The following is a 26,763-nucleotide window of genomic DNA, read 5'->3' on the forward strand; positions in this document are numbered from 1 at the left end:
TCACAAGAGAGCTCTTCTAAGCTATTCGCTAGTTCCAAAAGAGGAGGAGAAAACATGATAAAGCAGTAGCTTCCGGGAAGGGCCAAGTAAACAAACGAGCTAGCGAGGAGGGAACTGCAGATTCGTAATTCTAAATAGGAGTCGTTTTGTGCTTTAATCATTAAATTTTGGAGCCGTTTATTCTTTGAGAGTGGGGGGTTACTGTGCTATTTTTTTTAATTGGTCACTTTGCCATTCTGTGCAAAGGCTCTGTGTATCAGTCTCTTCAGAGGCTAGCTGTGCCATGTAAGATTGGGGGGAATTGTTCCAGTCCACCTTTCCAAGATATGACCAGTGAAGTGTCGATGGCGTCATTAAGATCGGCGATGGAACAGGAAGTGCAAGACACAAGCGCTGTGTTAGAGAGCTTTCTCTTTAGTGTGTAAAATTCAAGGCGGGGCCTAAACACTGGACTACAATCCCCATAACCCAACGCTTCATCCATAGTGACCGTTTAACTGACAACGCTGAGAAGAGGGAACATATCGCTACCGTATGTATTTTTTCTTTCATGTTGTACTAATTGCATATTGAGATAAGCAGGCTTCTTCCTTTTGTACCTGTTGTGGGGAAGCCCTAAAGTATGTTCTTTGTTGAACTGACAGTTATGCATTTAGTACACAATGTGTGTATAGCAGTGGAAGCCCTGGATACAGGTATAAGCCCACTTTATACATTCTTTTTTTTATACATTTTAGAATGCTGAGAATAAGCATGAAATACTTTTTGAAATATAGTGAATACATTATTTATTGATTTGCAGCTAAATGACACCACTGTAGTCCCACTGTGGCAACATACGTGGCTGATCGAAGCTAAGATAAAGGAACCCAGCTGATATGGCAGTGGCACATTTGGCTTGCGAGAGTCAAGGTAAGTAGCAAGTCTATTCACCAGTGTCAGCAAGAGATTATCAGTCTACCCTCCATAGGGTGCCCATCTTGTCTAGGCTTTTCTATCTCTGCTGGCATTCTACCCTATTAAAGGGCACCTCCACCCAAAACTTGTGCATTGAAAGAAATTCTAAATCTAAGCAGCTTTCCAATATACAATTTTGTTTTTTAATATAATTTATAAATATTCTAATACTACTACTGAATGCAATATCTGTCTGGCTGTTTATATTCTATGAACAATCCAAAAAACAAAGAATACATAGGACTCAGGTGAATGAAGTAGAATTTTTACCCATAATATTAAAGGGTCCGCATGCTCATGCCCTAGATCTTCAGCTTCAGGGAGCCAATAATGGGACATCAAGAAGAACAGGCAGGCACTCTGGATAAATGAAACTTTCTCAACAAGTTGAAATAAAACCAGTATAGTTTATTTAAACTTACACATAATGCTATAAAGCCTTAAGCGTTTTGTACCTAAATGGGTACTTAGTCATAGGCTCATGTCTAAGTACTATAGACATGACATCTATAGCCTATGACTAAGTACCCATTTAGGTACGAAACGCGTAAGGCTTCATAGCATTATGTGTAAGTTTAAATAAACTATACTGGTTTTATTTCAACTTGCTGAGCTACTAAGGACGTTTCATTTATCCAGAGTGCCTGCCTGTACTTCTTGATTCCCCTGTTTATATTCTTTATTCTTCTGGTTCTGGCTTCTGAAACAGTTTAGCAGAAGCCAGCTGATTAACAGACATTAAGGAAAACTGATTTTTGCTACATTGTTTCAGGAGACAGAAACAATACCTGTAGACCTTCAGTGGCAGGTACACATGATGAGCAGCCAGGAAGTAAACCTTTAACATAATGTTGACTGTGCAATATTGATGCTGAGCTATATATTTTTGTTATACATGTAAAACGTTTGCTGAATTGGATGTACTGCATGTACATCCAATTCAGAAGAAGCTGCTCGGATGAGTAGTGGAACGTCTTCAACGAATACTTAACAAGTCCAGTTGCTTTAGATTTATTTATACTAGATATGTACTGTATGTATTTTGCTTCCATTAAGTGCAACTCTTTGTATTTGTGAGACGTGTCATTGTTTTCAGTAAAGGAGAGGTTAGGTCATCTGTCATTTTCTTATTTGTAAATTTTCCTAATTCTTAGGTTCTATGGTTGACCTCTCAGGACAAGGGCTTCAGAAATTGAGCCCTACACTTCCTTTTGGGAATGACACACAAACTCTGATATTGGACAAAAATCAAATCATTAAGCTTGAACATATGGAAAAATGCAGAAATCTAGTACAGGTTTGTAGCTGAAATGAAATTTGGGGGGTGTATTCACTGTGTATGGGTTGCTCAGTGTAGATCCCATGCTCTTGACTTAAACTGTTAAAATAGCTTTGCATTGACATGTATATTAATATTCATGTTGCATGCATGTTGACGTATATTTTTCTCTAAAATTTCATTTCTGTGATGTAACTGAGACCATTATTTTATGTACACCTATGTGTGGGCTTTATTTAAGCATCCCTTCAGGATGGCTATAGCTTTGGAGCTATGTTTAACACTGTATATATTTATCATTGGGTATATAGATTTTAGTTACAGTATTGTGTAGAAATGCTAAGCAATAAATGTTTAACAAGCACTGGGAGTGGGGTTATCAGTATTTTTCTTACATAAACAAGCTATATAACATAACTTTTGATGTGTATTTTGAAAAGCTTTAATAAATATGGTCAGAAAAGTTGTCAGTGAGTCAGTGGAGACCCAGACATACAATCCTTTATATTCCAATGCTGACTCTGTGTTACTTATAATATAAACAAGTTAAACAAGCAAATTTGAAACCCATGATGTTTCCTCCAAGAGCATTCTTGAGCAAATACAGCAGATGATACTCACTTGTGGAGACCACCAGAGTGATTGTCTTGATAACAATTGCATCACATACTTATTCTTCATTATGGCCATAGGTCAGTGTCTAACAATAAAATGTTTAAGATGTGTAAATTAGATACATATTTTAGATTCAATACTAGTCAATTAGTGCTGGAGTCTCTTTGACTAGCTCAAACTTTAATTCCATTTACATTGTGTAATGTAATATGACTAACTTAGAGTTAAAGTTACTGTGGTTTCTCTATAATTGTATAGATTTTCATTTTAAGGGTCACTAAAATTGGGCAGGCTGTAATGTTCATTCATGGGTAAGCATAATAGATGTGCAAAAATGTAAATGTGATTTGTGTTGCCTAAAATATTAATGTATATTTTTTTAAAACTGAGTTTGTATTAATAGCATACTCTGTAAGATAATTTGATGGTAGGATATTTATGCCTGTGTTGCTTATTTATCGTTTCTATTAGCTCTCAGTAGCCAACAATCGTCTTGTAAGGATGATGGGGGTTGCAAAATTAATACATCTCAGAGTACTAAACTTACCACATAACAGTATTGGGTATGTCGAAGGACTGAAGGACTTGGTTAATCTGGAATGGCTTAATCTTGCTGGAAACAATTTGAAGGTAAAGAGTTTTATCAGCATTGCATCTTTTCTACTGTATGCCTTAGGTCAGTGGTCCCCAACATTTTGCTCCCCAACCCCTTGGATGTTGCTTCCACTGGCCTCAAAGCAGGTGCCCATTTTTGAATTTCTCACTTGGAGGCAAGTTTTGGAGGCATAAAGACCATGGGAACTGCCAAACAGAATCTCCTGTAGTCAGCCAGTTCACATTGGGCTATTAAATAGCCAATCACAGCCTTTATTAGTCACCCCAGAGGGACTTTTTTCATGCCTGCATTGCTCTCCAAATTATTTTATATTTAAATGTTGCTCACAGGTAAAAAAGGTTGGGGACCTCTGCCCTTAGGTCTTGTATGCAGTTTAAACTGGACTGCTATCACAAAACCTGGTGGTCCCAGTTCTCATGGGGCCTACTGGCCTGGGCACATATCTGGGCGGGCCTCTGGTATGGTGCAGAGGGTAGAGTGTAATTGCATTAGGTGGTAATCAGTGGCAGTAATCGGCTGCAGTGGCATTGGGGGTGCTTTGGAAGGGCTTTGGGCCTGTTATTGGTGAGCTGAGTCTCCTGAACTGAGACACTTTTCTATTGTGGTGGAAAATCCCCAGTTGACTGATAATAATAAGTCAGCATTGGTTATGCCTGATGTGTTTTCCATATAGTCTGAGAAGCATTACTCTCTATAGATTGTCTGGCTTATGTTAATTGTTGACTATTATAAAAACCTAGTCATGCTGTTTGGTAAAATGTATCTGTTTGCTTTATTTAGATAATTGATCAAATAAACAGCTGCACCTCCCTTCAACATTTGGATTTGTCAGACAATAACATATCTCAAATTGGTGACCTCTCTAAGCTAAAATCTCTGAAGGTAAGACAAAGTTTTCTATTTATCTGTTTTCAGTTGAATTTTGCACGCTGTGTGCAGGAGGGTTAACACTGACCACATATTTTGTGAAATATATATTTATATATAGTTTGGACCATGACCTAGAAATTGGGCAACGTCTCCAGCTGTCTTTTTAACATTGCATATTTCAGTTTTGTTAAGCAAAACCATATCCTTTCTTATGTTGGTATAAGAGCACATTATGACTCTTGAATGATGAACCTACCGTAGCTTACTTTCTGTTAATATGGAGTAACTATCCTTTTTCACACTATATATCTTAGTTTGTTAAACTTTTACATTGTTTGCACATTGAAGGCATGTAAAATGACAATACAATTGTTGTTTATCTTTTGTAGACTTTACTTCTGCATGGCAATAATATTGCATCATTACGAGCAGCGTCTGCTTGTCTTCCTCAGAGCCTTACTATACTTTCATTGGCAGAAAATGAAATTAGAGACTTGAATGAAGTAAGTGAGTTTCTGTCGCTAGAAAAAGCGATCTTTTAGAGTTTTATAGTATTATATTGAAATAGTCACAAGACATATAATTACACATTGACATTTTATGAAAAGAGATTTCAAAAATGCAATACAGTTATTAAAACAGTAAGATTGATTGTATAGTACTTAAAGGAAGATTTAATGGCATCTATCTATTAAAAGAAAAGTGTATTAATTAATAAGTTTCATCCTATGAAAATAGGAACCTATTTAAATATTATGAGTTATAATTTCAGTAACGTTTCTGAAATCAAGTTACTCATTTAGATTCTGATTGGGTCTAATACATCTTTTGGCAGGTCACCTTTGCCTAGATGATGTGTTAGACCTCACTCTTTTAAAATAACTGACTCTGCCACAAATCCTGCACCTAGAATGACAGAATTGGTGTCAGAGTCTGTTATTTTGAAATACTGAGCAGTAATATGTCTTCCAGACAATGGGAGCCCCTTCAACTGATGCATCAGACCTAACTATCAATTACAATCTGATTCATTTATAATGAGAGGAGATTAACATACAGGGAAACTATACCCCCTAATCATTACAGGTTTCTCAAAAAAATAGATCACATAAAACAGTCCATTCATCTTTTTCATAAAAAATACACTTTTCTAGCAGTATGAATTTAATAATCCCAAATTGAAACACTGCCATTTTAAGCATTAGCTCCACCCTCTGACTCATATGAGGCCCAATGCTTACACGCAAACTAATACAATGCTTACACACAAACATACATGCTTAGGTACATTAATCAGTGAATGGAAGGAGCTGTGTCTTATACGTCCACCTAGTTAGTATTACAGTTATAGCTGCATTATTTCCTGTCAGGTTATCTCTGAGCAAGCACACAGACAAACTGGTGGCTCAAGGTAAAAGATGTAAAAGGGCAGTATTTAGTGATGTGTGCATTCCAATTTGGTAAGATTTGTTAAAATGCCACTCATTATAATATAAATTATCTGATTTAAAAATTCATTCTGAAGGTATAGCTTTTCTTAATTCAAAAATTACAGATTTTTTTTTTTAAATAGATTATATTTAGAAAGTTTGTTTTCTCTTAAAGCTTCTCTTAAGCTTGAAGCTTACATTATATTTACATTTTTACAATAGTTCCTCTTTTAAGTTTTTCTTTAAGGCATTCTTATCTGTAGTTCCAGTGTTCACAAATGTTTGTCTTTCTAGACAGGTTTGACCTGATGCTGATCATTCTTTTCTACATTATTCATTCTTTCTTGTGATTTGTTGTGAATGATTTGTAGTTAGAACAAAACAGTTGTTACTCAGGCATTCTCAACGGGTAAAAGGCCATGGTACCCATTTTGAGAATGTTTTGCTCGTTGGTATTATATGTAGATAGCAATTATGCTTAACAAAATGTAGGAACATGAAGTATCTGAAATGCATTTAACGTTGCTATATATTCCAGTGTAGTGGAACAAAACAATTGTTACTCTGACATCCTGAACTAGTGAAAGGTCATGGGACTCATTTTATGAGTGCATTTTCACATTGTTAGTTTTCAGATAATATGTGCATAGCAATTATGGTTTGACGTAATGTAGTAACAAGAAATTTCTGAAATGCATTCAATTTTGATATATCTTACATTGAAAGATCCTTAATAGTTAATTCACTTTTTTTTTTTGTTCTTTACAATGACATTGACAATGACATTCTAAACCTATTGCTATCAGATTTAATCCTTTCATTGCCAGAAGAATTTCACACTTACACTTGTTTTTGAACATTTTGTACTCTTTCAGTTTACAGAATTCCTGTCACTCTATGCAGATCTCAAACTTTAAACCCCCCCCTCAAACAATATAGCTAAATTCTTCATGATTAACTGTTGCTTTAAATTAATTCAACGAACATGTCAACGATATACACAAACTCGTTATGATGACCCATACATTTCAGACTTCTAGATTTCAGATTTATTAGTCCACAATACTTTTATTTTTCATTTTGCAGAACTCCAGTTCTAGTATTTTTCATGCCAGTACTGGTACATGGGGAGATTAGTCGCCCAAGATAAATTTTGGCTGCCGCAGGCAACTAATCTCCCCTAAATGACATCCCCCTGGCAAGAATGTGATCACTGGTGGGATGGCATATGGCCGATTTGGTTTTCTGAAGATGCAACTTTGTAGCTGTGTGTCACTGCCCTAACAGTGCTTTCCTAGTTGCTACATGACTGTTCTACCTTGCTTCCTGAAGTCTTCTCTGCACAATAAAAGTTGACCATTTTTTTATGTTTGCATTCATTTAGCTGTGCCTTAATATCTGATGTGGTTAATCATCTGTTAAGGTGGCCTTCAGATCCGCGATGTCGCCAAGCGAGCGGATCTTCTCCCAATATCCCCCACCTACGGATGGGCGATATTGGGCGAATCCAGGCTAATTCGGTCGTTTGGCCCTGGCGTCAACGAGCCGATGCGGTCCCCGATCCAACTAAATTTTTTAACCTGCCCAATCAATATCTGGCTGATTTTCAGGCCAGATATCGGTCGGGCAGTCCCACCGTTAGTACCCCTACACGGGCCGATAAGCTGCCGAATCGGTCTAAGGGACCCATATCGGCGGCTAGAATCGGCCCGTGTATTCCCACCTTTAGGCAGGCCAGATGGCAAAACAACTTGCTTTGCACTGTAAAAACTAGAAGTCCAATTAAATCAAAATTACATTGCAGTAAGATCAGTTGTCAAAATTTCCACTAGTCTCACTGTGCAGTGAACAAATATGAGCGCAAACAAGCATTCAACAGAAGTGCAGAACTTAAATGGCAATCTATATGTAAAAGTCAAATAAATTCACCTAAATATAAAAAAAAAAAAAATGTTGCTCACGCTAGTTGCTCGCAAAGCAAAACCTTTATGGCTGAATAAAAGAGTTAGGGTTGAGGTTGGTAATAAAAACGTGCTTTTAAAGCATTCAAGTTAGCTGAGACAGCGGAAACTTTCATCAGGTACAAGGAAGCAAATAAAGCATCCAAAAAAGCTATCAGACAATCTAAAATAGAGATGGAAAGGGATATTGCAGCTAGGAGTAAAAAGAATCCAAAATTATTTTTTAATTATGTGAATAGTAAAAAAATGAAGCAAGAAGGGGTGGGAACTTTATTATCACGGGGGGGTACGTTGGTTGATGAGAATGGGAAAAAAGCAGAAATTTTGAACTCTTATTTTTCATCTGTCTATACATCTGAGGAGCCAGCTAATGAAGGCTTTCCTTTTAATATACCCAGTGCTAGTAATTTAGCTACTGACGCATGGGTCACTCAGGAGGAAATTCAAAAGAGACTTGAACATGTAAAGGTAAACAAAGGTCCAGGACCGGGTTGGGATTCATCCCAGGGTATTAAATGAGCTGAGCGCTGTGATTGCCAAACCTCTTCACATAATTTTTCAGGATTCGTTGAGGTTTGGCATGGTGCCGAGAGACTGGCGAATTGCTAATGTGGTGCCGTTATTTAAAAAGGGATCTCGTTCTCAGCCTGAAAACTATAGGCCTGTTAGTCTGACATCAGTAGTAGGAAAGCTTCTGGAAGGGGTAATAAGGGATAGGATAGTTGAATACATTGCAGTTCACAATACTATTAGTTTGTGCCAGCATGGTTTTATGCGTAACAGATCTTGCCAGACTAATTTAGTCGCCTTTTATGAGGAGGTGAGTGGGAACCTTGATGCTGGAATGGCAGTTGATGTCATCTACTTAGATTTTGCTAAAGTGTTTGATACAGTACCTCACAGAAGGTTAATGATCAAATTGAGGAATATTGGGCTAGAACATAATATTTGTAATTGGATAGAGAACTGGCTGAAGGATAGAGTACAAAGAGTGGTGGTAAATGGAACATTTTCTAATTGGACCAGTGTGGTTAGTGGAGTACCGCAGGGGTCAGTCCTTGGTCCTTTGCTTTTTAACTTGTTTATTAATGACCTGGAGGTGGGCATAGACAGTACTGTTTCTATTTTTGCTGATGACACTAAATTGTGCTAAACTATAAGTTCCATGCAGGATGCTGCCGCTTTGCAGAGCGATTTGACAAAATTGGAAAACTGGGCAGCAAACTGGAAAATGAGGTTCAATGTTGACAAGTGCGAAGTTATGCACTTTGGTAGAAATAATATAAACGCAAACTATCTACTGAATGGTAGTGTGTTGGGGGTATCCTTAATGGAGAAGGATCTAGGGGTTTTTGTAGATCACAAGTTGTCTAATTCCAGGCAGTGTCATTCTGTGGCTACTAAAGCAAATAAAGTGCTGTCTTGTATAAAAAAGGGCATTGACTCAAGGGATGAAAACATATTTTTGCCTCTTTATAGGTCCCTGGTAAGGCCTCACCTTGAGTATGCAGTGCAGTTTTGGGCTCCAGTCCTTAAGAAGGATATTAATGAGCTGGAGAGAGTGCAGAGACATGCAACTAAACTGGTAAAGGGGATGGAAGATTTAAGCTATGAGGTTAGACAGCGCACCAGAGGTCACCCCTATAGATTACAGGAACAGAGCTTCCATTTGAAGCAGCGTAGGTGGTTTTTCACGGTGAGGGCAGTGAGGTTGGGGAATGCCCTTCCTAGAGATGTGGTAATGGCAGACTCTGTTAATGCCTTTAAGAGGGGCCTGGATGAGTTTTTGAACAAGCAGAATATCCAAGGCTATTGTGATACTAATATCTACAGTTAGTATTACTGGTTTTATATATAGTTTATGTATGTGAGTGTATAGATTGGTTAGTATAGGTTGTGTGCTGGGTTTACTCGGATGGGTTGAACTTGATGGACAATGGTCTTTTTTCAACCCTATGTAACCATGTAACTATGTAACTATGTAGTTTCAATGGACACTACAGCACGTTTTAGCAAAAAAAAAAAAAAAAAAAGTAAGTACAAAAAAAAAAGTTTGAATACTGGTCAAATTGTGTGCAAAAGCTTTTTGTTAGTGTAAAAGTGTGTGTGTCACTTACATGTCTAGTAAGCATGGTGCGAAGGGCCAGCTGCAAATTACCCCCTGTACACCCAGTCCTAAAAACGACTGTAAAATGTATAATCTGTAGTAACCTGGTACTTTACTATCTAGATTGTAAATTTTATGATTTGTGGCAGTTGACCAGTTATCTAGATAAAAATTACTTTATTCTACAGGATACAAAACATTATTTGTGTTCTATTTTGCATATTTTGTTATGCATTTAAATCATAGTACATTGTATATTCATATAAATGGTTTATTGTTTACCAGGTGGCATTCCTTGCTGGCCTTGCCGATTTGGAACAGTTATCAATCATGAACAATCCATGTGTGATGGCCACACCATCTATACCAGGGTTTGACTACAGACCTTTTATTGTCAGCTGGTGCTTGAATCTCAAAGTTTTAGATGGATATGTTGTCTCCCAAAAAGAAAGGTAAATAATACTGACTTTTTTCTGAATAAAGAGTGGGTTGCATAATATTTGCTTCAATTATACTTTATATGCTTTTTTTGTTCTTAGTTTTATGACGCAGGGCTGCATACACCACTGCATAAAAACAGATATTACAGGGACCTAAGCTAAAAAAATTAATTTGTATAAACTTACATAATAGTGGGATTGGCTTAACATCTCTTTTTGAAGGCCCATACTGTTAGCGATTCAGTCTGAATGGCATGTCTGACTGGTTTATTGGAATTGCTGCATGCCATAAGACTGAATGAGGACAAAGAGAAATTCATGTATAAAGTACTTTTACCATACTGAACTAATTAAAGCTTTTACTTTTATCATTAAAAATATTCTATATATTGCTAGCTTGAAAGCAGAATGGCTATACAGCCAAGGCAAAGGGAGATCGTATAGGCTTGGCCAGCACATTCCACTAGTCCAGTACCTGGCAACTGTGTGTCCTTTAACTTCAGCACATGGTCTTCAGACAGAAGAGGATGCAAAGTTGGAAAAAATTTTGAATAAACAGAGGTAAATGTTATGTACTGTGTACATATTAAATATAAACCTTGCAGGTAAATCTGCCGTATATAAATAATCCTGTATTTGCTGTAGTTACATAAATATACTACATGTTTGAAATTGTTTTGTTAATGTGCTCTATGGTTTGTAGTCAGTAATAATTTTTTTTAGATACTTTAAATTGTTATTTAGATTTTGATAATTCAGTTAGTTTTAAACTAATACACTGAGTTTTCTGGGTGACAAGATAATTGTAGATCAATTGCTAATGCTGTTCTTTTCTTGGCTAGATTGCACCAGAAGCAATTACTGCATCAAACACGCAGTGAAGGCTACCTCACCTCATCTACTCCCAATAAAAGGCTACCACTCTCACCTGAACAGCAAAGCCCAACACATGTATTACAGAATGGTAGGTAACTGTTTCAATTTGAATCCTAACTGTAATATGCCTTTTGTCAATAGTCCCCACATTTTTTCCCATGCGTATAAATCTTTTAGCAAGCTGTTTTCACAATGAGTATTGGATGAACAATCCCTTTTTAATGTATTAAAAAGGCATATGTATGGTTTTATAGAACAGAATAAAAAAACAGAACTTGTTTTTGTTTTCTTTTAGAACCCACAGTACAAGTAAATAATTGGCTATGGTCAAACAGTTCTGAGGATCACTCCTACGCTGTTAGAAATATCTGTTCCAGTTCCCCAGGGCCATCGCATTACAGTAGTCTTTATATGGAAGACATCCAGACAGATGAAGACAAACTCAACTGCAGTCTTCTTTCCTCAGAATCTACCTTTATGCCTGTTGCTCCAGGCCTTTCCCCTGTTTCACCAACAGAAGAGTTTAGGGTTCCAGCCATAAAATCTGACCTACTGCTCAATGAAACTGTGATAGAGTTTAACAAAGACAGCACTGAAATGCCCCCCACTGCAACTACAGAAATGTCAAAGCTAACTCAAGATCAGACAGCAATGCAAGATGATCAATCATGTGTCTATCCAGTTATCCAAGATGAGAATTTAGCAGAAAATATAATTCATTGCGAGACTTCCATTAGTGTTGAGAGTACGCAGATTTCAAATGGCCAAACATGTCACAGTATAATAATGAATAGTAAACAGTCTTCTGTTCTGGACCAAGATGCAAGCCACCTAAATAAAATAAACACAGCTGCTACAAAAATTCAATCCTGTTGGAGAGGTTTTTATGCAAGAAAGTATAACCCAAAAGTTAAAGATGTATGCTATGAAATCCGACTGAGCAGAATGCAGGAGCACATTGTATTCTTAACAGAAGAAGTCATTAGGTGAGTTTCTACTTGTTATTGGTTAATGTGTAAATACCATTTTTATTATTTACTACACTGACCTGCTTTGAACAAAAAAAAAAAAGAATTTTCTCAAAAAGCATAGCCCAAACAAATTTCTAGTAACAGCTATGTGCTCTATAGCAGTGACACAGTTAGCCAGAATGACTTCAGTTTTTGACATCCAGGATAGTAGTAGTTTTGATATCAATTACAACGGACCTCCTTGCCAGTTTTATTATTTGCAGTGGAAAGGGAAAACACTTGTAGCAACATGGTCTTCCAATGCAGTTACTGAAGAAAATTCTTTATTCTTTAGCATTGTTTTTTTAGTCAAAATTGTTTTTCCAATGACAGTAAATAAGTAGCTTATAAATCTGGTCCCTTGTGTCTGTGCTGTAGGCTAAAAAAAGAGAAAGAAGAGGAGCGAATACAAAGACTTGTGCAAGGGGAAGCCGTGAGGTACCTTTGGGAACAGGTATGTTTTGAATTACTTTTTTACTCTTTAACAATTTACGTACATTATATTGCAAAATATAATATTTTCCAGTGTGACTAGTGTAAGATCTCATCACACTGCATAATCACGCTCTGTGTGATAAGACAAAGCTTTCCAGTTAGGTAGTTTGGAGTAAAAAGATTTTTTTTTTTTTTTTATCTATTTTGAATTGTTTAAAATGTGTGCTTTCCAAAAAACATTGCTATTCTGAAGTAAGGTTATCAAATGTTGAATGAAAAACTGGGGAAAGGTAGTGTGGTGTGGCCATTTTAAATAATTGGGCAAAAGGCGCATTTTCCCAGGGCCACCTGTAAACGGGGCCAACTAGCACACCTTTCATCTAGGATAACTTTTGGCAGAAGTGGCAGACCCTTCATTTTAATTAAGTCGAAGAGCTCTACAGTAGTGTGATTATTTTAATTTATTTGCCTTTTTCTTGTGGCATCACCATTTTGTAATTTGCTCCCTGTGCTGTCAGTCCATGGTGGCACACCTAGGCATCATGTCTACTTCCTTAACAGCAGACCATTTCTTCACTGGCTGCCTTACTGTATTGAACCTCATGTACTTATGACAAATTTCCTGGTGCAGTCGGGGCCCGCCAACTAAATTTTACCCAGGGCCTGTTGGTACCGTAAAGCGGCCCTGAGGTGCCGTGTACTTTGCACGCTGAGGATTTTTAGGCCGCATCTACCTTTTGCCACACCCCTTAAATCACTTCTATTCAATAGATACTTTTTTTATAATTTGAAACAACAGCTTCATTCTAACCTTCTCCAGAACACATTGCAGCATAAAAGCTGAAAAGATGGGAATGGAACCAGGGTAGCACAGCTATAACACCTGCGACACATTGACATTACTGTAATTGCTCCATTAACCTACCATACCCACTTTCCACACATTTTTCTTTTTATTTTCTTATGCTTTATCCTTCTTTTTCCATCTGCTTTTTTGCTCTATACATTTTTCTCCCCTGCACCTTTTTTTTTTTTTTTTTTTTTTTTTGCAACTTGCATGCTGCATTTTGCAAGGTATAAATTGGTTAGACTGCCTCTCTTGTGCCCCTTAGTGTTTTAGCATTTGAAGTAGTAAAGATGCAGTGGCAAGCTGCAGATTCAGGCCCTTCAGACCAATTTGTAAACTTATCTGCTTGTGTATTGGTCCCTCCAACGGGTCTACCCAACCAATATCTGCGCAATGATGCTGTCCTCAATCCGACTGCCTACATAGCAGCAGTTATGATCTTATCATTGGCCTAAGCTCCAAGCAATTGGGTCTGCTTGGTATTGTAAACCCCAAGGTGGGCACGTCTTTGAAAGATATGCTTGTTTGGAGACCTTGATAAACAAGTGGATCTTCATGTGTGTGGCCAGCTTTAGACAAAAAAGTAGGTCTGTTCTTGCAAGGTTGTGTAGCAGCTAGTGATTTTCCTTTAGTAAAATACACCAAAAACTTCAGATTAAAATTTCTCTTCTATTTCACAGGTACAAGCCATACAACAATGGCAAAATACAGTAAAATGGCAAACTGCCAATGGTTGTAATGATTTTCAACCACTCAGTAATTCAAAGCATGACAATCCTGTTTTGGAAGAGATACCTTCTTGTAATGCTTTAATCCCTGAAAAGCTGAATAGAAAAACATCACCAGACATCCCAGACTCTGGGTTTCACTCTGTCATATTGAATCACTGCACCCTGAATAGTACTGAGAAGAATTCCTCTGAGGAAAGCGAATATTCTCAGCCCTCTCTGGATACCGTTCGACATTACAATGACAAGGCACCAGACAGCCCTTCAGAACACGATTTGACTAGAGAAGAGCAAAGCCATAGCAGCAAAGAAAGTTTCACCAGTGAGCAGGACAGCAGTCTTCTGCAGCAGTATCTAAAGTCTGTTGAGCAGCTGGATGAGACTGAAGATAATACAAGCTACAGTGACAGGACTGAGGAAAGTAGACCTGAAATTACCAATTGTTCAGACAATTCTGACTTGTCCTGCAGCATCTCCCACTTCCTACCTGAAAACAGTAAGCAGGAAAACACTGACATACATAGCAACTTACCTTCTATAGATGATGGACAAAGCACACAAAAAACATGTGATTCTGGTTTACCAGTGCCACAGCCAGAATTAGTCCTTTAAGTACCTGTGTGTCAGCAGAATTGGTTTATTGACTTTCGTGTGGAACTGAATTTGAGAATCTCTTCTACTTTTATGCACTTTAAATTATCACACCATTTTACTAAAAGCACATCATGCCATCTTTCTGTTCAATAAATTCCATATTTATGTACAATCCTCTGCAACAAGCATCTATTTTCTGTATACTGCTATTTCATACAGTGTAGGTAGTATAACAAAGTATATGTGAGTGAACTGTGCAGTGTGCATGTTGATGGAAAGCAGAATTAACTTTGCATGTATTTTAACTATGCCTTAAATATCTTCTACCAAACTGTTATCGTCTATTAGCAGTGTTAAAAAAGAAACATATCATACAGTACACCAGGAAAAGCAAAGGTAAATGCAGCACCTTTTCTTGAACTGTTATTCATCTTGTTCTCACAGACAATATGAGGAATCAGTCTAGAGTCTGTAATTTCAGCAGTAAAGAAATCAGAAGAAAATATCCAGGTTATATAAAATATGTGGCTATTAAAGCCAGTTTGAACGGCTTTGTATTTCTTATGTAGTTTGACTCTCCAGTACCTCAGAAAACATTTTGACAAACGTAGCATCCAAGATACTAAATATGACTACTGTAAAGATAGTTATTGGAATAGTACAGGAAAATGTTAGTAAAAGTTGATATGCCTTTCAAGATAAATGTCACATGTACACAGGAATTGAAAAAATGCACCAATATGGCCGGACTGTGTTACAATCTTTCCAATCACTTATGGAAATGCAACTGCAGCTCTGAGTCAGGTTATTATCCCTCTTACAGGTTGACAACTCAATCACACTTCAATCTTTTTTTTATTTTTACACATATAAACTGTGGCCCAGTAGCACCACTGCTAACAATTGATCCAATAACTCAGTGGAGGAGTCCTCAGTCACAAATCTGTATCGCCCACTTAACTATCTGACATTTTATTTGAAGAGTGTGGGGGGTGATTTAATCTCATTCTCCCTTAATTTTTGGTGTCTTTGTAGGATAGGTGAGTGGGTAAAAACTCACCAAACCTACAGACTATAGGCCTGACACATTTTTTTTGGAAGGATGTATTTATGTCCAGGGTAATACTACCCAGTTTATCTTTTATAAAGATCCTTGCCTTTTTGTAAATTGTCAATTATAGAAAACCACCAGGACTAGATGCTAAAAAGAGGTGATTTATATGTAAGATGCCCCTTCTTGGGATGCTCCAACTAGTGTAACTTATTTTTGTAAGTTATTGTTTAGAACTAAATAGATCAAGTAATAAACTTATTGAAAACCTGACAGCTTGCGGACATGACCACCAGATATGTGCCATATTTCCTAGTAAATTGCAACACTCCTAACACATTTATTATTACTGCTTATACATAATTTTGCATTCATAGTCTGAATTAAACACCAATGGAAGGTGACTTCATAACCTTGCCGCAGGAAGTACTGTAAAACTGTTTTAGGTTATTCAAGACTTTGTACTATTTACCTAGTTCATGTTCCCAAGTAAGTGACAGTGATCTGTCTTTTAGAAATGAGTTCAGTATAATATTGATTTTGGTATAGGGGCATTATACCATCTATACACTATTTTTCAAAATATATCTGGGTTTCTTTTGTTCCAAAACTTTGTTATAAAATAGAGTAATTGAAATGCGAAAATGTTCCAATGGATGGTGATCTAAAATAAAAGGCCTCTCGCTGATGGTAATGAAGCCATATTATGTCTCATCCATCCACTACTGAATGTTATGTTCCTCTCAAGGAAACTTTGAGGAATATATATAGTTTTTATTTTTTGCATGATTTTTCATGGTGAGAACATTCTTCAAGACTCTGAATATATGGATTGTTTAATATAGCTATAGCTACAGGTTTTATCACCAGTAGGGTTGCTACTAGTCCAGTTTTGACCCAGATGGCCCATAAAAGCTTTCACTTCAGAAATCCCATGGACATGGTTATGTTTGGATCTATATTTTTTTTTTTTTAAGTTGAGCATCTTGTGACTGTACTTGAAGATCCTGGATGTCCAGCATTTCATGAATTTAATGTAATAATATGAAAAATTCATACTCACTTTCTTTTCATTCATATGGATTTTTTACAATCATCCTGTAGAAATGAATAGAAAGTGGGTAAGGTTTATTTTGGTGAGCTCTAATCTCACACTTTGATAAATCTGGTCCTAACTAACATTTACTCACCATTTGATAAATGTGCTTCTAAAATTCCCATATTTATCAAATGGTGAGTCTAACTTTCACCCACTAATAAATATGCTTCTAAAAATCCCATAGGAATGAATACAATGTGGGTGAGTTTTTATGTATTAAGCTCTAAACTCACATTTTGATAGATCTGCCCCTAAGGGGCACATTCATCAAAGTACAAGTTCGAATCCTGAAATGGGTAAAATTTGGATTAAATATGATTATTTCTGATGATCGGAAATGTCATGAAAATGCTTACGAAAAAATCGTAATAGTCATGATAATATCTTAATGGCGTTAATGACTCAGTGGCACTCTGCAGCTCCAACCTGGCCCAGGGAAAGTCACGATACCGAAGCTAGAATGAATCCGAAACTTTCGTACTCATTGTGACAAATATGATTTTGTTGCACAAAGTGTCGCAAAGTAAAAAAAGTTAAAAAATTAACAAAAATATTGGAGAAAATACACAAAAGTGCCCCTTAATTTGAATATTCTCCCCATGCTTTCCTTTTGGAACACCAATTTCCTCCATTTTAATACACACAAAAAGTGCAGATAAAACTAACCATAGTGTGTATGTAACAGGACCTTAGATTGTAAGCTCCACTGGGTCAGAGTGATAACCTGTGTAAAGAATAACACCTCTGCACAATACTGTATACATACATGATAAGGTGAAGGTAGCATTTGAGACAGTAGGTTGGCAGAAAACATCTTAATTTTCTCAGTACTTTTGTACATTTAGGCACCCGTCACAACGTAATCACAGGTAAAGCTGAGTTTAAACTTTGGGTCTTTAACATCAATATTCAACAGCGAACCACAGCAGCGTGATTTTAAATCTCCATTAAATCACTTTCATAAATTAGAAATTTTGCGTTAATATAACATATACTGGAATTTCCTGATAAGCTTGCACTTGAAGATGACCGGTATCGGCAGCTACCGTTTATATGAGCCTGAATGTGTAGTAAGGTTTTCTCAGGGAGGAATAATGTACATTTAACTTGTCATTCACACACAATAAAAGCGAACGTTCTTTCTGAGCGTAAACAGTATATTTCTCCCTGCTAGTAGCTCCATTAATCTGCTCTGTTCTGTTCTTCGCGTCAGCGGTGAGCTCCTCCAAGTTAAAGAACAGTCTACGAATGACTTCCGGTTATAAACACAGTGTAGTTTTCCTGAAAGCACAGCGCCCCGCCCCTCCTTATATATAACCCGTTACCCAGAATCCTCTCTTCCTCTTCGCCATCTTAGCCGGCGCCATGAAGTATGTTATAGTTATGAACTGTAAACTGTCTTGGTAATCTGTCGCCATCCTTTAGCCCAGGATGCCTTTTTGTGCTCCCGATGTCACGGAGCATCTGCCCGTTACTTCTCGGATCCTGACTTGCCCTTATTTTCTCTCCGTAGGGTTGAGCTGTGCAGCTTCAGTGGCTACAAGATCTACCCGGGGCACGGGCGGCGCTATGCCAGGACCGATGGAAAGGTAAGGAGTGAGCCCGTGTATAAGGGGCAAGGGGTTGCGGATCTGTGTGTAGGACGTCCGTGGCTGCAGAGCAGTCTGTGTGTGTATGTTGCTATAGGCCCAGGCCTGAATGAATCTGATAGCTAAGTACGTACAGCGAGCCTTTCAGGCTACGGCCTTTCAGCTGTTCTGTAGCACTGGTAGCCAGGACTAATGTTATAATAGCCCAGAGTTTAAGGAGGGTCCTGTAGGTGTAGTAAGAGGGCCACAGGTTGGACCCGTACTCATCTTGTGAGTTATGACCCCCCTTAAGCGCTCCAGTGTATTATTATTGTTAAAGGCCTGTGCTTCATCATAATAACCAATACGGCAATCATGTACCTAGGATTTCCCTGTTCCTGCTCTTTATTGAATGTTGATATGGTTCCATTCCTTTAGGCAGTGTGTTTAGCTGTGAATTCATGCAGATTGGGCACCCCCTGTTATTGTAGAGTCCCTAACTCATGATGGCTTCAACCTAAATAAGGAGCAAGCAGCAATACAGTGTAGTTATGGACTTCCAGTGGATCCCATGGTCTAAAAGAACATATGGATTATCAGTTGTATGGAATTCAATGTATTTTAGTGCTTAAATGCAGCTAGGTAGGTAACATGTCATTTGTGGCTCACCACGCACCTATAAAACCTGTATAGCAAAAGTGAACTAAATCTTAGATTACATTTTTCCTGATTCTATTCATTTAACCTGAGAAAAGTGTGCTGTTGGGCAACCTGCAAGCATCAGTGGCTGTGGGAAGGGGTTAATGGGATAAGTGTTGTCACTTTTAATGACCATTAGTTCTATGATGAAATGACCAGTTTTCTCCCTGCCCTTGTGCACTATAAACTCTGTAGGGTAAAATGGGCCATATGCCTATCACCACTTCCCATGGAGATATATAGGAATCATTACTGGAATTCTGACTGGCTTTCTGTGTGGGGGTATACATGTCTCTGCAGGTGTCTATATCTCAGGGAAGCGATTGACATTGAGGTGATTTCTCCGTTGCTAGCACAGCAGCAGTAAAGATGCCCATAGCCTTAAGGGATGAGGACACTTCGTTTTTTTTTCTACTGCCAGCGACATTGGTTCTACATCAGCAGCAGGGGAAGAGATAATAGTCGCAACAGTGTAGTACTTATGTTTCTGGGTTTACGGCTCTGGCACACAGGGAGGTTAGTTGCCCGCGGCGCCACGTACTCCATCCTACCGGAGATTTACATTTTCGCCGGTGGGATGGCATTTCGGGGAGATTAGATCTCCCTTGTCGCGGGTGACTAATCTCCCCGTGTACCAGAGCCCTTAGGGAATTTTCTGTCTTTCTCTCTCTCAAAGCACAGCTAACCCAGACAGGTTGGTGATGGGAAAAGGATTAAGATCCTCTTCATTGGTTGTTGTATGTGTGTTTTGTTTTTTTAGATTACAGTTCTTTGTTGCTTATTCAGTGTTTTTGAATTTTTAGGTTTTCCAATTCCTGAATGCAAAATGCGAGTCTGCTTTCCTTTCAAAGAGGAACCCTCGTCAGATCAATTGGACTGTTCTGTACAGACGGAAACACAAGAAGGGGCAGTCTGTAAGTAGCTGTTAAGTTTTGAAGGGATGTTCCATTTTAAATATCTGGTATCAAGGTAGACACCAAGGCTAGGGGTACAAGGTCTGTTTTCTTGCTGTTGGTGTACTGAAATGTGAATGTATGCATAAGCTATAAACTCCAGCAGCATTGTGCCACCCATGATGCAATCGGTTAACCACATAATGGGGAATGTAATGTAAGTCCCAAGTGCAGCAATCAATAGCAGTCAATGAAATGTTTACTTTTAAACAGGTGACCTGTAAATGCTACTTGGTTGCTATAGGTGATGACCTGTAACAAGTGTGGCACTTGACATTACATAGCCCCCATCATCTGTTGCAAATATTTTATGCACCGTTATCTGTACACCGCACAATTTTAGGTCCTAAACCTGTGTATATATTGTGACTTGTCATATAAAATAAAAACAGTGTTGCTGGCCTCCCTAGCTACTAATAAATATTTTAGGAGAATGTTCTATATGTATTGTTAGAAAACAACTTTTGGTTTCACAAGGGAGGGGAGATTGTATTCTCGAAAAATCTGCCCTTGGATCTTTTTTTTTTTTTTTTCTTACCAGTTTGGTTTTTTAAATTGTCTGGATGCTTGATTTTCCACAACCTTACACCGAATGCTACTGCTACATGCCACACTTTTGTTAGTGGCAATTTGACTTCCTGAATAGGAATATAAGCAATACAATATTATATCTCTAGCCTCACAGGCTGTGTTCTGTCTACTGAGCATAACTGCCCCAGCAATTGCGTTAAAATGTTTTGTTCCAGGTTGGAGGGGGGGGGCAAATAAACTGTAAAGCAGGGTCCCCCAACCACCGGTCCGGGGACCGGTGCCGGGCTGTGCTGAACCGGGCCACCTCCCAATTACCTGTGATCCCAACTCCCCGATGTGTTACACAGCCATGGCAACAGCTTTTCGAAGCCCAGGAAGCTTTCTACTGATCAGGACAAGGACCAAAGTACTTTATTAAGCTGTATGTATAATAATAAAGTGCATAATATAAAATTTAATAATTACATTTACATTATATGTCATAATTAAATTATATACTATGTTGCGCCCCCACCCCCGGTCCTTGGAAAAATTGTCTTGCTTGAAACCGGTCCGTGGTGCAAAAAAGGTTGGGGACCACCGCTGTAAAGGACAAACAAAGGTGTTTAAAAGATCCTTAGAAAGCCTTTGAACAAGTGTCTAGTAGTGTAGTAGTGAAATTTGGCATGTAATTTCCTCCACCATGATTTTTGTGCAGATTTTTTCAGAATTAAGTCATGTGGCAGTGGTGTTAAAGGTCAACGGGCATGTACAAGGCGGCAAACGTGTGATTAATACAGAGGACTTTTTTTTTTTTTTTTCTAGAACATGTTTGGGTGCACATTCCCTCTAGCTCATCAATATAATTATACTTTGGAGAATGAAACCTAAGCAAAACAAACACTTTTTCAACAAGGTTCAAAAGGGGTTATACAGTATAGAGGAGAGGCTGGCATGTTTAAAGGTGGCTTTAACTTGTGCATTTGTCTTGCCGGTTGTATATATCCGCAAAACATTTTAAGACTTGTAGTTTTTAAAAGTGGATTGCAGGAGTTAGGCATTAAGAAGTCTTTTCTGTTTTAACAGGAAGAGATTCAGAAGAAACGTACTCGCCGTGCAGTGAAATTCCAGAGGGCTATCACTGGTGCCTCTCTGGCTGAAATCATGGCCAAGAGAAACCAGAAGCCCGAAGTACGAAAGGCTCAACGAGAACAGGCTATTAGGTAAAATCTGACAGTCTGTAAAACTAAATGTGCAGAGACCTTCCTTCTCAGAATGTAGAATTTTTTTTTTTTTAATCCAACTAACTTGCATACTTTAAAAAACAAAACAAAAAAAAACGTTCTGCCTATTTTCCCCAGGGGATAACGGGCTCACTGATAAGCAAAAGATATGCTTTAAAAGATTCCTTTTTTGGAAAGCATGCTTTGACTTCCAAAAAATGCCATTGAGTATTGTATCAATTGTATTTAGAGTCGGTGAACAAGCTTGCTGAGGTATTCCTGAAAAGCATGGGTAGAGCAAAAGAAATTAAATACAGATGACATACATTGATCAGTATTTGTATGTTTGACATATGCCCTCTGTACTGTGGAATGTAGTGGACAAGCCTATTGTTAAATCATCATTATTATTATTTAGGCAAGCACCGAATGCACTTTTTGGGGATTTGGTTGAATATGGAGGATTTGTCCAAACTGAATCTCAACCCAAATTTGCATATACAAATAGGTAAAGCAAGAGGGGACAAATTTACAATATTAATCATGTGACTCAAAGGGGTTTGGATCTGATTAGGCCAATTGCTGATAAATTCAGATGGAGTGCATCACTAAAATCTGTTTTTGAGCTGGACTGGGGAATTGAAGCTACTCCATGTTTGGTCCTTGTAAGGTAGATAGATTAGTACACAACCCCCACTCTCCCCACCTTGTTGTCATTGTTTGCAGGAGTCCATTATGCAGGTGGATTATCTGTGAACTGGTAATCTAATGATGTACCTTGCAAGGACCAAACACGGAGTAACTTGAACATAGATAAATAGATATTTCATGTTCAGCACAAGCACTATTTATGGACAACAGGATGTATACTGATGTATATCAATGTCTTTGTTTCCCCCTAAGGGAATATAAAGGCTTCCCCCTAATTTTAGGGATTCTATCAAAATCCCCTTGTAGCAGCTAGTATGACACTTCGGTTGTTGTTTGATGCTACAGTTTGACACACAACATGATCAATCATTAGTTGAACACAATAGAAATCCTTAATGACTCCGAGTTGCCGACAGCTAGGCTCTTTGTTTGGGCCCATGAAGTTGGTTGAGAGTCACTTAACAATAGTCCTCTACTGTTGCTCTCGTATTAGATTAGATTAAATTAATTGCTGGAATTTGTTTTAATTTTAGAGCTGCCAAGGAAGCAAAGAAGGCTAAACAGGCAACCAAGAAGGCTGCCCCTGCAAAGGTAATTTTGTATTATTTTTTTTAACAATAGTTGCTGTAAGCGCTAGTTTAACATTAATAAAAAGTGTTCTTGATTTTGTACATACCTCATGGAAGTTTTCCATTTTTTTTTTTTTCAGGCACCATCAAAAACTGCACCCAAGCAGAAAATAGCCAAGCCTGTAAAGATGCAGGCACCCCGTGTCGGTGGAAAACGCTAAATATACTTCTTGTGGACATTCTAATAAATCACTGTTTTGAAAACATTTTGTCTGTTTTTAGACTTGATTTAGTCTGGAATTTTGTTTCCGGATAACTGATAAAAGCTTAAGTTTGAGGCTGGAATTTTGAGGAAGGTTTTATACAAACATATATTCTTAGTATGTATGTAATACATTGCTCATGTGCATGAATGATTTACCCTGGTAGTCTGCTCAGTCGTGCACAATGATATATGAAACTCCTGCTAGCAGGGAACTACAGTTTACAAGCAAAGCAAACAATGAGTTATACACTATCTACTAAACAGCAAATTTATAGTGAAATCTTATAATAATACATTCATTGCCAGGGCAATAGAAGGTCAAGCCCACCAGCCTCTCCAAAGCCACAAAGTTCTGGCCACAGATCTTCAGGAATGAGAGAGGAGTCCTTGAATCACTTAGATTGTAAGCTCTATAGGGTAGGGAGCTCCTTCCTCTTGTATTTTTGACACTTAGTGCTTACACTTTAACCCTTTAAGTGCCAGTAGAATTTTGCATTTTGTGTAGTCTTTCACTTTAGAGGCATTTCCTGGGGGGGATTTTTGTTTACCTAGGAAAAACTATTTACATTTCTTTTAGGAGATCCTAAAGTGCTAAATTTAGAATGCTTTCTAAATCTGCCTGAGCTTTTGTGTGTTTCCATTTCTGGAATACCATTAGAAAAATTGATATTTCTTATGATAAAGGGTTTTAGAAAAGACATTTTATGGACAAATTTTACTGATTCGGAAAGCTGCATGTCTCTTGTGCCAATGCCAGATACATATCGTTTTATGAAGGGTTCTGACTGCTATAGATCAATCTCCCAGCAGTAAATTATCAAATTTACCCTCAAACATTAGGTTTACCCTAGGAAACCATACATTTTTTAAAAGTATGCATTGTGCCAAATAAAAAATAAGTAACTGTTTCTCCTTAGTACCAAACAGCAATGGTTTTCTGTACTTAGCAGTTTCTATAATTTGTATGTGTGTATAACTTTATTAAGTGCCACAAGGGTACGCAGCGCTGTAAAATCTTACAGAATACAAAATTACACACAGAGAGGACAAGTGATATAATAAATAAATACAATATATATATAATATATATATGTGTGTGTGTGTGCGTGATGTGGTATGAGACACAGTAGGAAGTAGGTCCCTGCCCCGTAGAGCTTACAATCTAAGTTGTTGGGTAACATACAGGCATAAACTGGAAGGTAAGAGTGCACCAGGTATGGGCATTTGCCCTTAAGCGCAGGACTGGGCAAATAATGTTTTAGTGCTCCAGAAGGTAACAGCTGAGCTTTTTCTTAAAGAGTGGGTGAGGTTTCCCTACGGAGGGATTCAGGGATAGAGTTCCAGAGGTAAGGAGCAGCAAGATAGAAAGAAAGGTTTAAGACGAGAGAGTGCAGTGGGTGTGGATGGTGTAAAAAGACAGAGGCTCTGAGAGGAGTGGAGGAGATGACCAGGAACATGCAGGGAGACCAGTGAGGAGCAGAGGAGTGAAGGGCTTTGAATGTTAGCAGAAGGATTTTGTAAGCTATCCTTTGCTTAACAGGCAACTATGCTAGAGAGCTTAATTGAGGCTGAACAGGTTCCCTCTTCGGAGAGAGCAGGAGGATCCTGGCAGCAGAGTTTAAGATTGATTGCAGGGGAGAGAGGTGGGAGGCCGGTTAGTAGGAGATTGCAGTAATCTAAGCGGGAAAGGATAAGGGCATGTATTAGTGTTTTAGCTGTTACTGAAAGAAAGGGGTATATCTTGGCAATATTGCGGAGGAAAAAACGTCTGGTTTTGGCAGTGTTATTAATATGGTTAGAAGAAGAGTGACTGGTCAAAGATAACCCCAAGGCAGCATGCAGAATTTACAGGGTTGATGGTCATGCCATCAATAGTAATGGTAAAAGGAGGAGGGGGGCCAGTTTGAACATCAGTGGTTAGTGCAGGGGTGTCTAAATATATCTGGATGTCATCTGCATATAAGTGATATTTAAGACCAAAAGAAGAAATAAGGTCTCCTAAAGAGAGTGTACAGGGAGAACAGCAAAGGACCAAGCACAGAGCCCTGAGGCACCCCCACACTAAGCGCAACCGGGGTAGAGGATTTGTTAGCAAGAGCAACAGAGAAGGAGCAGTTAGAGAGATAGGAAGAGAACCAGGATGCTGCTTGATCCCGGATACCCAGATAATAGAGAATTTGCATAAGAATAGAATGGTCAACAGTATCAAAAGCAGAGGAAAGGTCTAGGAGAATGAGAACCAAGTAGTATCCTTTGGCCTTGGCAGTCTGGAGATCATTTGCCACTCTACATAAGGCCGTCTTAGTGGAGTGTGCAGGCCGAAAACCAGACTGCATAGGGTCCAGCAGATTATTGGTGCAGAGGAAGTTAGTGACACGAGAAAAGACAAGACGTTCCAGGAGTTTAGAGGCTAGGGGCAGGAGAGAGACGGGACGGTAGTTAGAAAGGAGGACGGGTCCAGTGTAGCCTTTTTAAGAATGGGTTTGACACATGCTTGTTTGAAGAGAGAGGGAAAAGTACCAGAAGCCAGAGAGGAATAAGTGGAGACACTTGTGAATTTGTCGTTTAAATGACATTTGTACATTGTTTTAACGAACACAGTAAAGCTCAGTGTAACTGTCAGACCAGTGCTCTTCTGTTTTGTTTTATTTCACCCAGTCTCCAATTCAAACCTCTGGTAGGTGCCCCATTGGGGGATCATTAATATATTAATGGGGATTAGCAGACTATTGTTAGGGGACAAGTTTCTGTCTAATCCTAGAACAAAAGCTGCAAAAAGCCTCATTTTATAAACAAGTAAAACAATTAAGAAAAAAGTTCAATTATATTTTATATATAAAAAGGTTTTACCTCACATTTGCATGGTTATGCTAGTTTTAGCTTAATGAACTAGACAATAACATTTTGAGTGAATATATTGTATACATTTTTATTTAAAGGAAAAGTAAAGCCTCCCAGGCAAATTTTTAGTTTTAGTAGCAGTGCCCCCTCTTTAATCACTATACTAACATTTGCCCCAACTTATTTGTGCCCCCATAGCATGTCTAGAGCTACAGAGCTGTTTGACAGCATTAGTCCCCACCTTTATCTGTGTCCCTTCTTTTCCTAGCTGCCATCTTGGTGATCAGCAAACAGCACGTGCACACTGGCACCCAAACTGGGATATTGGGGTACAAGGTTGGACTGGCCCAACAGGGCACTGGACAAAAACCCAGTGGGCCCTAGTCCTGTTGGACCTCTTTTCACCGGGCATGTTGATGTGTGGGCCGGATTGATGTTGACCAGTAATGAAAAGGGGCTAGAGAAGAAGGTATTTAGACCCTTAAATATTGTTACAGAAGTGGAATTACACAGAAATATAGAAAACACTTGAAAACCCAGCTTCTCCTGAAAAAAATGATGTATAGATT

General features: G+C 38.2%; 2 protein-coding genes across 2 annotated transcripts; both read left to right on the forward strand.

Annotated features, from left to right (window-relative positions):
• The first annotated feature begins 35 nt into the window (after window positions 1-35).
• On the forward strand, window positions 36-14,937 carry cep97 (centrosomal protein 97kDa). The gene is made up of 12 exons (XM_002932277.5): window positions 36-532; window positions 803-912; window positions 2,112-2,254; window positions 3,323-3,481; window positions 4,248-4,349; window positions 4,727-4,840; window positions 10,121-10,287; window positions 10,672-10,836; window positions 11,118-11,239; window positions 11,447-12,137; window positions 12,540-12,615; window positions 14,124-14,937. The coding sequence occupies exons 2-12, from the start codon at window positions 879-881 to the stop codon at window positions 14,781-14,783; spliced, it is 2,433 nt and encodes an 810-aa protein (XP_002932323.1). The 5' UTR covers window positions 36-532; window positions 803-878; the 3' UTR covers window positions 14,784-14,937.
• Window positions 14,938-18,276: 3,339 nt separating this feature from the next.
• On the forward strand, window positions 18,277-23,354 carry rpl24 (ribosomal protein L24). The gene is made up of 6 exons (NM_001017041.2): window positions 18,277-18,285; window positions 18,429-18,504; window positions 19,986-20,096; window positions 21,732-21,868; window positions 23,053-23,110; window positions 23,229-23,354. The coding sequence occupies exons 1-6, from the start codon at window positions 18,281-18,283 to the stop codon at window positions 23,307-23,309; spliced, it is 468 nt and encodes a 155-aa protein (NP_001017041.1). The 5' UTR covers window positions 18,277-18,280; the 3' UTR covers window positions 23,310-23,354.
• The last annotated feature ends 3,409 nt before the right edge of the window (window positions 23,355-26,763 follow it).

The sequence above is a fragment of the Xenopus tropicalis genome, chromosome 2 (assembly GCF_000004195.4).
Source record: "Xenopus tropicalis strain Nigerian chromosome 2, UCB_Xtro_10.0, whole genome shotgun sequence".
NCBI classification, from domain to species: domain Eukaryota; kingdom Metazoa; phylum Chordata; class Amphibia; order Anura; family Pipidae; genus Xenopus; species Xenopus tropicalis.

Excerpts from the sequence above, each read along its gene's own strand:
- rpl24 (NM_001017041.2), top strand. Across the intron at positions 20,097-21,731 it reads AACACAAGAAGGGGCAGTCT|GAAGAGATTCAGAAGAAACG; the intron begins GTAAGTAGCTGT and ends CTGTTTTAACAG. Across the intron at positions 21,869-23,052 it reads CAACGAGAACAGGCTATTAG|AGCTGCCAAGGAAGCAAAGA; the intron begins GTAAAATCTGAC and ends TTTTAATTTTAG.
- cep97 (XM_002932277.5), top strand. The coding sequence starts at position 879 with ATGGCAGTGGCACATTTGGCTTGCGAGAGTCAAG. Across the intron at positions 10,837-11,117 it reads AAAATTTTGAATAAACAGAG|ATTGCACCAGAAGCAATTAC; the intron begins GTAAATGTTATG and ends TTTCTTGGCTAG. Across the intron at positions 12,138-12,539 it reads TTAACAGAAGAAGTCATTAG|GCTAAAAAAAGAGAAAGAAG; the intron begins GTGAGTTTCTAC and ends TCTGTGCTGTAG.